At 34.3% G+C, this 13,978-nt stretch overlaps 1 protein-coding gene and 1 pseudogene across 1 annotated transcript in view; one reads left to right on the top strand and one right to left on the bottom strand.

Annotated features, from left to right (window-relative positions):
• Nucleotides 1-12,451, top strand: part of SAMTOR (S-adenosylmethionine sensor upstream of mTORC1) — an 89,612-nt gene extending 77,161 nt beyond the window's left edge. The window contains exon 5 of the mRNA XM_019925185.3: nucleotides 9,228-12,451. Coding sequence (XP_019780744.1) covers nucleotides 9,228-9,857 — 630 coding nt within the window. The 3' untranslated portion in view covers nucleotides 9,858-12,451. The remainder of the gene's footprint in view (nucleotides 1-9,227) is intronic.
• Nucleotides 7,342-8,732, bottom strand: LOC117313607 (protein-L-histidine N-pros-methyltransferase pseudogene; annotated as a pseudogene).
• Nucleotides 12,452-13,978: the final 1,527 nt, after the last annotated feature.

Here is a 13,978-nt window from a genome sequence, read left to right as displayed (position 1 = left end):
AGCTGACAAATATATGGCAAACCTGTATATTGAAAACTATAAATTATTAAGAGAAAGTAAAGAAGACCTAAATGAGTAGAGATATATACTGTGTTTATTGGTGGAAAAACTCAAAATCTTTAACACATCAATTTTCCCAAAATTGATCTATAGATTCAGTGCAATCCTGATAAAAATTCTAGCAGGTTTTTCTGTAGAAATTGAAAAATGTATTCTAAAATCTGTGTGGAAATCCAAAGGTCCTAGAATAACAACTTTTTAAAAGGATAGTGTTGGAGAGTTTCAAAATTTATTTTAAAGTTATAGTAATGAAAACAGTGTGGTATTAGTGTCAAGATTATCAATGAAATATAACAGAGAGTCCACAAATAGGGCTAAACCCCTTGTAGGAGTCCCAGAGGGAGAAGAGAGAAGAGGATCAAAAATGTATTTGAGAAAATTATGGCTGGAAACTTCCCAGACCTGAAAGAGAAAAAACTCATATCCAGGTACAGGAAGCACAGAGGGTCCCAAAAAGATGAACCCAAACAGACCCATATCAAGACATATCATAATAGAAATGGCAAATTTAAAGAGAGAATTTAAAGACAGCAAGAGAAAAACAAAGAGTCATATACAAGGGAATTCCTGTAAGGCCATCAGCTGATTTCTCTGCAGAAATTTTGCAGGCCAGAAGGGAGTGGCATGATATATTCAAAATGCTGAAAGGGAAAACCTACAAACTAGGATACCCAGCAAAACGATTATTTAGAATAGAAAGCAATAAGAACCTGCTGTATTAAAAAATTTTAAAAAGAAAAGAAAAAGAATAGAAAGCGAGATAAAGAACTTCCCAGAGAAGCAAAAAATAGTTTATCAGTACTAAGCCTACCCTAAAAGAAATGTTAAAGGCTCTTCTCTAAGTGGAAAGAAGTAAGGATCTACAGGAAAGGGAAGATCCCACTAGGAAAGGCAAATATATAGTAAAGACAGAGAATCAGTTGTGAAAGCAACTGTAACTGCAATAAACAGTTAAGGGAGAATCATGCAGATGTAAAATATGACGTCAAAACACAAATGGGAGGGGAATTAAAAATGTAGATCTTTTAGAATGTGTTTGAACTTAAATGACTGTAAGTTCAAAATAAGTATTTATATTATAGGTCAATACATATGAACACTGTGGTAACCATAAATAAAAAAACTTAAAATAGATAGACAAAAATTAAAAAGAAAGGAACACAAGCTTACTACTAAAGAAAGTTCATCAAACCACAAGGGAAGAAACAAAAGAAGAAAAGAACAAAGCTACAAAAACAGCCAGAAAACAAGTAATAAAATGGCAATAAGTACATACCTATCAATAATCAGTTTAATGCCAATACACTAAATGTTCCTATCAAAAGACATAGAGTGGTTGATTGGCCTAAAAAACAAGACCCATCTATATGCTACCTATAAGAGACTCACTTCAGAGCTAAAGATACACACAGAATGAAAGTGAGGGGATGGAAAAGATATTTCATACAATGACAAGAAAGTGTGGGTAGCAATACTCATATTAGACAAAATAGAATTTAACAGAGTGTATAACAAAAGACAAAGAAAGGCATTATATAATGATAAAGGGATCACTATAAGAAGTTTTACACTCATTAACATATATACATCCAACACAAGGGCACCTAAATATATAAAGCAAATAACTAACAGACATAAAGGGAGAAATTGACAAGAATATAATAATAGTAGGGGAATTTAACACCTTACTGACATCAATGGACAGATCACCCAGATAGGAAAAAAATAAGGTAACAGTGGTCTTAAATGACAGAATGGACCAGTTGGACTTAACAGATATCTACAGGACATTCCATCACGAAACAGCAAAATACACATTCTTTTCAAGTGCGTGTGTAATGTTCTCTAGGATCGATCACATGCTAGGCCACAAAACGAGTCTCAACAAATTTAAGAGAATAGAAATTCTATCAAGCATTTTTTCCAGCCACAACAGTATGACACTAGAAATCAGTTACAGGAAGAAAAATGGGAAAAGAACAAATGGGGAGACTAAAACAACATGCTGCTAAAAAAAACAATGGTTCAATTAAGAAATCTAAGAGGAAATCAGAAAATACCTCAAGACAAATGGAAACGGAAACACAACTTCCCAAAATCTGTTGGATGCAAAAGCAATTCTAAGAGGGAAGTTTATCACAATACAGGCCTTCCTCAAGAAAAAAAATCTCAAACAACCTAATCGTGGACCACCTAAAGGAATTAGAAAAGGAAGAACAAAGCCCAAAGTCAGCAGGAGGAAGGAAGTCATAAAGATCAGAGAGGAAATAAATGAAATAGAGACCACCAAAAATAATGGAAAAGATCAATGAAACCAAGAGCTGGTTTTTGAGAAGACAAACAAAATTGATAAACTTTTAGCTAGGGTCACCCAAGAAAAAAAGAGAACCCAAATTAACAAAATAAGAAATGAAAGAGGAGAAATAACAACTGATACCACAGAGATACCAAAAAATAATAATAATAATACTATGAACAGTTATATGCCAACAAATTGGACAATCTAGAAGAAATGGATAAATTTCTAGAAACATACAACCTGCCAAGACTGAATCAAGAATAAACACAATTTGAACAGACTGATCACTGGTAGTTTAACTGAATTTGTGATTTAAAAGAACGCCCAGCAAACAAAAGTCCAGGACTGGATAGCTTCACAGAGGAATTCTGCCAAACATACAAAGAAGAGCTAATATCTTTCCTCTTCAAACTAGTCCATAATATTGAAAAGGACAGAACACTCCGAAATTCATTCTACAAGCCACCATTAGCTTGATACCAAAAACAGCAAAGATACTACAGAAAAGAAAATTGCAGGCCAATATCTTTGATGAAAATAGATGCAAAAATCCTCAACAAAATATTAACTAACCAAATCCAACAACAATACATTAAAAAGATCATACACTATCATCAAGTGGGATATAGTCCAGGGATGCAAAGATGTTTCAATATTTGCAAATTAATGTGATACACCACATTAACAAAAGGATAAAAGTCACATGATCATCTCAATAGACACAAAAAGCATCTAACAAAATTTAACATCCATTCGTGATAAAAACTGTCATCATAGTTGGTATAGAGGGAACATTTCTCAACATAATAAAGACCATTTATGACAAACCCACAGCTAACTTCATACTCAACTGTGAATAGCTAAAAGCCTTTCCTCTAAATTCAGTAACTAGACAAGGACGCCCGCTGTCACACTTCTATTTATCATAGTAGTGGAAGTCCTAGCCACAGCAGTCAGGCAAGAAAAGGAAATAAAATGCATCCAAGTTGAAAGGGAAGAAGTAAAACTGTCATTACTTGCAGATGACATGATAGTTTATATAGAAAACTCTGAAGTCTCCACCAAAAAACTATTAGAACTAATAAATGAATTTAGTAAAGTTGCAGGATATAAGGTTAATATACAGAAATCTTATGCTTTTCCATACACTAGTAATGAACTATTGGAAAGTGAAAGTAAAAAAAAAAAAGTCCCATTTAAAAATCACATCAAAAGGAATAAAATACCTAGGAATATACTCAACCAAGGAGGTGAAAGACCTATACTTTGAAAGCTATAAAAAATTGATGAAGGAAATTGAAGATGACACATAAACTTGGAAGTATATCCTGTGCTCTTGTATTGGAAGAATTAAGGTTGTTAAAACGGCCATACTACCCAAAGCAAACTACAGATTTAATGCAATCCATATCAAAATACCCATGACCTTTTTCACAGAACTAAAACAATTAATCCTAAAATTCATATAGTATCACAAAAGACCCCAAGTTGCCAAAGCAGTCTTGAAAAAAGAAACAAAAACAAAACTGGAGATATCATGCTCCCTGGCTTTAGACTATACTACAAAGCTACAGTATTCAAAACAGCATGGTACTGGCACAAAAACAGACACATAGATCAATGGAACAAAATAGAGAGCCCAGAAATAAACCCACACACCTATGGTCAATTAATCTATGACAAAGGAGACAAGAATATAAAATGGGCAAAAGACAGTCTCTTCAGCAAGTGGTGCTGGTAAGATTGGACAGCTGAATGTAAGCCAATGAAGTTAGAACATGCCCTCACACCATGCACAAAAATAAACTCAAAATGGCTTAAAGACTTAAACATAAGACATGATACCATAAAACTCCTGGAAGAGAACATAGGCAGAACACTCTGACATAAATTGTAACAATATTTTTTCAGATCTGTCTCCTAGGGCAAAAGAAATAAAAGCAGTAATAAACAAATGTGACCTAATTAAACTTAAAATCTTTTGCACAGCTAAGGAAACCATTGACAATACAAAAAGACAACCCACAGAATGGGAGGAGATATTTGCAAATGATATGACTGACAAGGGGTTAATATCAAAATATATAAACAACTCATACAATTCAATATCAACAGAACAAACAACCCAGTCGAAAAATGGGCTGAACACATGAATAGACATTTTTCCAAAGAAGACATACAGATGGCTAATAGGAACATGAAAAGATGCTCAACACTGCTAATTTAGAGAAATGCAAATCAAAACAACAATGAGATATCACCTTATACCTCAGAATGGCTGTCCTCAAAGTCTGCAAATAACAAATGTTGGAGAGGATGTGGAGAAAAGGGAACCCTTGTACACTGTTGGTGGGAATGTAAATTGGTGCAGCTACTAAGGAAAATAATATAGAGGTTCTTCAATAGACTAAAAATAGATAACCATAATGATCCAGCAGTTTTACTCCTGGGTATATATTAGAAGAAAATGAAAACAGTAATTCAAAAAGATAAATGCACCCTTGTTTTCATAGCAGCGTTATTTACAATAGCTGAGATAAGAAAGCAACCTAAGTGTCATCAACGGATGGATAAAGAAAATACATACACATATATATACATACACACAGGTATATACACATACATACACACACAATGGAACCTTACTCTGCCATAAAAAAGAAAGAAATTTCTGCCATTTGCAAAAACATGGTTGGAACTAGAGAATATTATGCTTAGTAAAATAAGTCAGACAAAGATAAATACTATATGATATCACTTATATGTGGAATCTAAAAGATAAAACAAATGAATGTATAGTAAAACAGAAACAGACTCACAGATATAGAAAACAAACTAGTGTTACCAGTGGGGAAGAGGGAAGGGAAGAAGGGCAAGATAGGAGTATGTGATTAATAGATACAAACTACTGTGTATAAAATGGATAAGCAACAAGGATATATTGTACAGCACTCTGGAATATAGCCATTTCATAATAACTTTTAATGGAGTATAATCTCTAAAAATACTGAACCACTGGGCTGTATACCTGAAACTAATATTATAAATTAACCGTATTTCAATAAAAAAAGAAGACATTGTTAAAAGAATGAAAAGACAAGCCATAATCTGAGAGAAATATTTTCAAGTTATATATCAGATTAAGGACTTGAATGAAGAATAAAGAACTCTCAAAATTCAATAAGAAAATAGGTTTTTAACATTTGAAACAACCCAATCATTTTTCACTATGCAAAAAAATTGAACAAACACTTCACCAAAGAAGATACTTAGGTAAACATTACTACTCATTAGGAAAATCCAAATTAAAACTTCAATATACTACTACACACCTGTGACTATGATTAAAATTTAAAAGCCTGGCCATTCCAAGTGATGATGAGGATTTGGAGGAACTGGAACTGCAATAAACTCCTGGTAGAAATGTAAAACTCAGTATAAGTGCTTTTGAAAATAGTTTTGAAGTTTCTTTAAAAGTTAAACATGCACGAACTGTATGATCCAGCCACCCCTTTCCTCAGTATTTGCCCAAGACAAATGAAACATGTTCATTCAAAGACAAACAGGAATGCTCATAGCAGCTCTAGTTGTAATAGCCAAAAACTGGAAACAACCAAGTTATCTATGAAAGGTATATGGATAAACGAAGTGTGGTATATCTTAATATAGTAGCCTACCTCAGCAATTAAAAAGGAATAAACTATCAATACAAGCAAAAAAATGGATTAATCTGAAAATAATTGTGCTGTATGAAAATAGTACATTATTCTGTATTATTCCACTTACATAAAATTCTAGAAAATACCCATTGATCTATAGAGATAGAAGTCACATCAAAGATTGCCTAGTGGCAGGGGAAGAACAGGGAGGGTACAAGGAAGGGATTATATAAGGGGCACAGGAAAACTTTGGCAGGTGTTGGATCTATTCATTAATTTGATTGTAGTAGTGGTTTCATGAGTGTATAAATGTTAAAACTTACCAAAGTGTGTACTTTAAATGTTTGTGTGTCAGTTATACTTCAGGTTGTACATCAGTTATACTTCAATAAAGCTATCCCCCTGCCCCAAAAGGAGCAAAAGGAAGAAGAAAATCTTTTTCCGCGTAGTTCCACGTAGTAGAACTTTGTGTCGCATTTCCTAATAGATAGTCCAGATGCTTATGTGACCAGCTTGTCTACACACTAACAGAATTGAGGGACTAAGGTATTAGCTCATATCTTTGATAATTAATTAACTATTGTTGTATATAAGGGTAACTAATTTTTATCTAATTTTAAAACTGCTTTCTTATTCTGGATTATTTCCACAGAGTTTGCTTTTTTTTTCCATCTCCAAAAAAGTTTATTTGCATGATTAAAAACATTTTTTGAATAATGATAGAATTTCTAAACATAAAAGAGTATCAGTGGCTATATCCTATAACCAGTATTTGCAACTGGATGGACAACTTTATTGCCAGTCTTCATTTTATTAAAGACAATCCATATTTATTGGTTCCGTGTGAAGTCATGACTGTTGCTTTGCCTGAGAATGAGTCCCTACTGCAATTAAGTATAAAAAAAATATCTTCCAGGTGAACCGGTTTGCAGGGCAGAAATAGAGACACAGATGTAGAGAACAAACATGTGGACACCAAGGGGGGAAAGTGGCCGGGGGCGGGGAGTGCTGTGATGAATTGGGAGATTGGGATTGACATATATACACTAATATGTATAAAATGGATAACTAATAAGAACCTGCTGTATAAAAAATAAATAAAATTCAAAAAAATACATATATCTCCCATAATCGGAGTGTGACCTGCATTACTGAGTAAAGAGTTAATAAAAATCCTCAAAGAATTGGGGTTTTGTTTTTCAAAAACATTTTTTACACACTACAAAGAAATAATTAGTATTTTGGCTTTTAAAATTCCTGCATGATATTTAGAATGGCAGCCCCCAAATGTCCTCCCTTCACAAAATTGAGAACACAGACCCTCTTCCGGAGCATACATTCTTGGGGTGGACTCTGAAGACTTCAACCTCCACATGTTTATACTGGTTTGAGAACAAAGACAGCGTCATCCAGAACGTAGTAGTCTTTATACATATCACCTTCACACAGGTATGGCAGTCTGGTGAAAGCTTCGATAACAAAACCAGCTTTTCTGAAAACTTCAGGCAGACTATTCACTTGTTCTTCCCAGTTCTATCCCTTGATTTTCAAAATTTCTGATGGTTTATCCCACTTGCCGTCTATGTTTTCCACATAAGGATGAAAAGGTAAGACCAGACCAAGGATGACCCTGCCTCTAGTTGGCTCCAAGACGCTTCTGATATCTTTTAACAAAGTCAGGGGCTGATCACAGCGGTCCAGCAAATTCAAGCAGCTGATGATATCATACTGGAACCCTGTATTCTGCCATTCATTTTTACCAAGCACTCTGTATTTCTTCTTCTGAAGCTGCCATATTATAGTTTCAGACAGCTCAGTGGCATAAATTTCTTCAAAATGAGGGCTCATGATTTTTGTGACTTCTCCATCTCCAGCAACTAAATCAAGAAATCTGTGGGTTTTCCAGTGTGGATTAATTTTAAGCAGTCTCTGAAACTGATCTGGTGAAAACACAAACATTGAGCCTCTTCCTAGCAACCCATTGATAGATGTTCTAGACGTAAACTGGCTAAAAACAGATGACACAAAAGAGTGATATAATTGGATAAATAGCCAGCCCGATTTCTCAGTGTTGTTGTTTAGGTCTGTGTTCCTTGATCAAGGTAACTCTGAACAAAGACAGCCTGGAGTGATTCGCATAGTTTCTCTCTGTTGCACACAAACCACTGGTGGTTCTTCCTGCTGCCTTCGGCTGCCGCCAGCCCACCCTGGTCCGCTCGTCATGTTCACGTACAGGGAGCGGGTGAGCGGGCTCCGCAGGGTCCACATCCTCCGCGCCAGCCACACGGACGCCGGGCTCAGACAGCCAGCCCGCGAGCAGTCTCATCGGGGGCCGCGGCCACTCGCTCCGGTCACCGCCGGTGCCGGGCAGGGAGGAGGACGCGCTGCCGCCGCCGCCGCCGCCGCCGCCGCCGCCGCCCAGGATCGAGCCATCGCGCCAAACTCGCCCATCCAGACCCTTCAGGGCAGAGGCGGAGGGTCTCCATAGAGTTTTAATATTCAGCAAATGATACAGTGCTGTTTATTTCTTTACTTGCAGTGTATCTCATGGTCATTTGACTCAGTTAATTAATTTAATACATAGTTTGTTTCAAGCCGGAGATTAGCTTTTTAATAGAATCAATATATTATTAAAATTACTTTTGAGATGGTTAAAGTTAATGGTTGAAAAGAGGTTTTTCATGACCTTAACAGTTCTGGTATTTTGCTTTTACACATTTATAACTGCTTTCATTATCCTCTTTGACTTCTTTGATTCATCTTTATTTCATGGTATTTCTTGTTTAAAGTTATTTTTATGTAAACCTGTTTTTTGGTAACTATAAATGTTTAAGTGAATATAAATATGACTAAGTTTAGAAATAAATCATCCCTGTAGGCTCTTACCCAAATAAAATTTCAAATAAACCCTTATTATTTTTAAAATATATATACTTAAACATTATTTCTAATTTTTAATTAATTGTTACTCAGAAATATTTTTTTTAAATAATGACTAGAAATTCTTTGGGCTTAATTACTCTGAGATTTTTCTGAGTAAAAGTTTTGGTTGAATAAGTCTGTGCAAGTGGAATATTTATAAGGGAAAGGTACATAATTAAAGCTTGAATTATATAGAAATGCTATGAAATAGCTTGGTTTAAAATTTATGTAATTAGGTGGAGGTGATCTTAAAATTCTTAACATGCCTTGTTTTTCCCTTTCTGCAGAGTGTGTATAAATGTGACTTCCTGAATTTGCAGCTTCAGCAACCACTCCAGCTTGCACAGGATGCTATAGATGCCTTTTTGAAGCAGCTAAAAAACCCTATTGATTCTCTTCCTGGAGAACTTTTCCATGTGGTTGTTTTCTCTCTCCTTCTTTCCTATTTTCCATCACCTTACCAGCGATGGATTTGCTGCAAGAAAGCCCATGAACTGTTAGTGTTAAATGGTTTATTGCTTATCATCACACCTGATTCCTCCCATCAGAACCGTCACGCTATGATGATGAAAAGCTGGAAGATTGCTATAGAGTCCCTGGGCTTTAAACGTTTCAAGTATTCAAAATTTTCACATATGCATCTGATGGCATTTAGAAAAACCTCCCTAAAAACCACAAGTGACTTGGTTAGTAGGAACTACCCAGGGATGTTATATATTCCTCAAGATTTCAACAGTATAGAAGATGAGGAATATTCTAACCCTTCCTGCTACGTTCGATCAGATATAGAAGATGAACAGCTAGCATATGGTTTCACAGAGCTCCCTGATGCTCCATACGACTCAGATTCTGGAGAAAGTCAATCCAGCTCTATTCCTTTCTATGAGCTAGAAGATCCCATATTACTTTTAAGTTAATATAAAAGCAAAAGGCCCTTTCAGTCCAGACTCATAAACTTAATTGCTTACACTAATCAGAAATACTAACATGAACTCAGTACTTAAAACCTGCTTTGCATAGAAGAAATGCAAAGGTTTACAGAGTTTGCTATTTTTTTCTACTTCTGGATTTTAAAATTTATTCTTATATAGAAAGCTTAAAGTTTCATGCAGAGTGACTCCTGTCATAGCAGAAACCACTGTTATTTTAGCATTTAGCACTAAGATATTATAGAAAGGTACCTTTTTCTCTTTAGTGCTATTGTGAAAAATGAAGCATAATTTGCTATGTATTTTTCTTATTTTCATCTTTTCAGTGTTGACTTTAAACCATTGCAATGAGAAACTAAGATATGTAGAAAGCTGTAGATTGCACTTTGATGACTCACAAGTTAAATGTGACAGAGATAGATTGGTTTAGTAGTTTTGTGATGCACTTATTCTTTTTTCTAACTAAATTGTTACCTGTTATAGAAAGCCATTTTGGCTCAGTTTTGTCTGATGATTGAACATTCCCCAAACTTTTTGGAATTGATAATTCTTATTCTTTCTTGCTTGCTCATTTGGCAGCATCAGACATTGGGGAGATATTTCCCCCAAAGTGTGTATTCTAATTTGATTAGCATAGTACAGTAAACACCATTGCCAAAGTAGAGTTTTCATATCTTTCTTGTTGATTTGGGCCTTGGTGTAAAGTATATTTAACGGTGAGAATTCACTTTTACTTTTTTACATTTAGGTTTCATTTACAAAATTTTCTATTTAAGCAAGGAACAATATAATACTCAATACTGACCCGAAACACATATGTGAAAGGGTTTGCACTTGTAAGAGAGCTTATGTTCTACCTAGACCAACCTTAATAGGGTCCTCACCTTTCCATTAGGAGGTGCTGCACTACAAGTCTGGAATTATATAGAAAAATTTTAAATTAACCCTCTGCTGGTAATCTCATAAAATGGTTTTGACGTTTCGGTATTCTAATTTCTATCTAAATCCTAGCAGAAATTTTTCTTTGAATATATAAACCATTAGTTGGCTGTGGGAATTTTCCCTTTCCACATTGATAAATGCCTTTCTGTGTTTCTGAATCAGAAGCAAATGATTAAGGAGAAATATATGTCCAACAAGACAAGATTAGTTTAAATGGCTAAGAACATTTAGTCCACATTGTCTTGTCAGCCAGCAATTGTCATGTAAACTATCATTTTTAAGAGTGCCACTGTGTGGATTTTTTTTCAAGTGGTTATTACATTAAAATTACCTCATACTGAGGTTTTTGCACTGAAATATCACAGTTTCAGATTTCATGGTTAATGTTGTGTGTGTGCGTTTTTAAAGGAAATTTGCATTTTCAATAGTTGATCCTAAATTCATAAACTGAACTTCTTTACTCTGATAAAAGTGTTTTTGTGCTTATTGTGAATTGCTGTAGTTAACTCTGAATGTCAAACTTTACTTAGAAATAAAAAATTTACCCTTTAAGATATAAATGGTTGAGTGTGTATACCCAATATTTGAAATTAAATTTCACATTCTAAATTAATGAAAGTAACAAGACTGTAATTAACCTAAAAGTCAGTTGAGTAAATGCAATAAATATTGGTTGCTCAAATATGCCAGAAGTAACTTGAAGTTTTTCGTTTACTTTCAATAGCATAAGATTACTTAATAATAAGGAATAATTAGACTTTCTTTCCAATTAAGAACTACAGGTCAAGTCTTGTAACTCGCCCAAAAGAAGAAAAAAAACACTGTGTTCAGGGTAACATAGAAAAATGTGTGTTGTTAGTACCTCCTTTACCATACGGTCCGTTTTCTGTGATTTGGCTAAATGCTATCTTAAAGGCAAAGAAAAGCAACATACCAAACAAAAGCGCTTTGAAAGTAAATGAAAACAGTGCTTTTGAGAGGCTGGTGTAAGTATTGATATATGACCTTGGAGTTAGCCCATGTGTTACAGCTAAAATGTTGGTGCTATAAATTCTTCTGATTGTTTACAGATGTTGATTCTGCTTATGCTCCAAAGTGTGCATGATGTATTTTAAGTAGTACTTTAAAGAAAAATCTCTTTATAAAAACCTATACTCTCACTTAGTATAAATTTGTTTGGATTTATAAATCTCGTTTGTTACTACTGTAAATTCATCTTCAAAATTAGGTTGGCGCAGGATTTAAACTAATACGTATTCCACCAAAGCCAATTCAACATATAAATGTTAAAATATAAGCAGTCATGTGGCTTGGTGCCAGATTATATATGTAATGACACAAGAAGTTATTAGAGCCTTTAATACTGTATGGGTACTCTTGAGAATGATTTTGTTTGGATATGAAGAAGTTAAGGGGCCTCCTGTCACATTCACAACAGTATTCTCCAAAATAATTTGATGTTTCAAAAACAAATGATCATTTGCTTGGTTTCTTCAGGATTATGAATAGATCAAGTGGTTTATATGGTAGTTGCCAAGTGGTGGGAGGTGGCTTACCTGAAAATGTATGTTTGTGTTTGTTGTATTTTTTCACATTTTGTGAACAAAGCACATTTATTAAAAATTTTAAATTTTCTAACATTCCTTGTCTGTTATTTACGAACTGAAAGTTTTGTGGTCTTGACCTAATCTCACTAAGTGATTTCAGAATTGGGAAGCAATTTAAAACTTAAATGACTTAGAATTTTCTATCTGGTTTCATCTAGTCCAGTCCCTTAATTTCATAAATTCATTCACTGAGATCCAGAGAGCTCAAGTGACTTATCCATTATCATGCTATTTACCGACGAACAAGGACAACAAACAACAAATTCTAGTTCATTATATGTCAACTATGTCATACCCTGCTTTTCTTGAAAGTTAATTACATCGAAGATAATTTACCTAAGTATATCAGTTATTTTAGGGCAGCAGATGGCTTTCTCATAATGTGAAAGGGTTCTTTATTCATTAAACAGATATTTGAATTCTACCAAGTGCAATATGCTGGGGAAACAGCAGGGCTTGGTGTGTTCACAGTCCCCTGCTTTCATTGGAACTTATGATCTAATGAAGACAACAAGCATTCTACATGGAGTTAACATCTGTATCTAGGAATGATTGCCTACTGATCCTATACCTTTGCTCCTGCTTAACTTCCTTAATTTGTTTCCTAAATAGAACAGGAGACAAAAGAATTTTAAAACACAACAAAAACTGTTTAGCAAATCACAAACACATTGTAGATAAGAGGGATGTATTGTTCATCCCTCCAGAAAAGTGCAAACTGAAAATTCTGATTGTTAAAAGCAAGGAAAAAATGGAATTGAGCTTTTGCTCCATTTTCCCACACTTTCTGAGCACAGTGCTGCAATGGTATTCGTCTTCAAGAGTCCACATACTAGGTAAGTAGAATGTAGACTTAAGATCTGGCTCCTTCTTCGTGTTGGAAATTGTTAGACAGCAAAGGTGAAAAACAAATACCTCTAAATTACTAGTCCCAAAAAACATAATACAAACGTTTATTACAAAGAATGTTTGTATTATAGTTATTTTATTCGTTCCAAAAACTTGATTTGCAGTAACTGGCATGATAGTTCACAATAAAAAATTCATGTCCATGATCAACTGAACACAAAGCTCCCCAAAATTATTAGTGGTGGCCTATATTACATAATACCCAATAAACAAGCATGCTACAATAGCTAACAAATTAAGACCTCTAAATGTTATAAAAGGAGAGAAGTATTAGGTTTTCTAAACCCTATTTTGTCTTAGAGATATTCAAACCTTAATAATTGGAATCTCTTAATTTATTTTAAACTCAAGTTTGTATGTTTTATCCCAAATTTGTTTCAGAATGAGCTCGGTAGTTTAGTATGTATTTTTCAGATAAGAATTTGTTACAGATGGCACTACTGAGGGGTAACTTTGAGTCTACATAAGCAGTGTTCAACTGTGAATTTTATTTTTAAACAGAACACCTTTGCTCAATTAATAGAAAGCTATTCCACTTTTTGCAATAATATAAAGCACTTGTTATTCATGTCACTGCTTGTCTTTAGTAATTGAATATATTGATAACTGTTTTGCACTATAGATTTTAACAATTTCTAAGATTGGCCCCAT

The sequence above is a fragment of the Tursiops truncatus genome, chromosome 9 (genome assembly GCF_011762595.2).
Source record: "Tursiops truncatus isolate mTurTru1 chromosome 9, mTurTru1.mat.Y, whole genome shotgun sequence".
Classification (NCBI taxonomy): domain Eukaryota; kingdom Metazoa; phylum Chordata; class Mammalia; order Artiodactyla; family Delphinidae; genus Tursiops; species Tursiops truncatus.
This window is presented reverse-complemented; position numbering and strand designations above follow the sequence as displayed.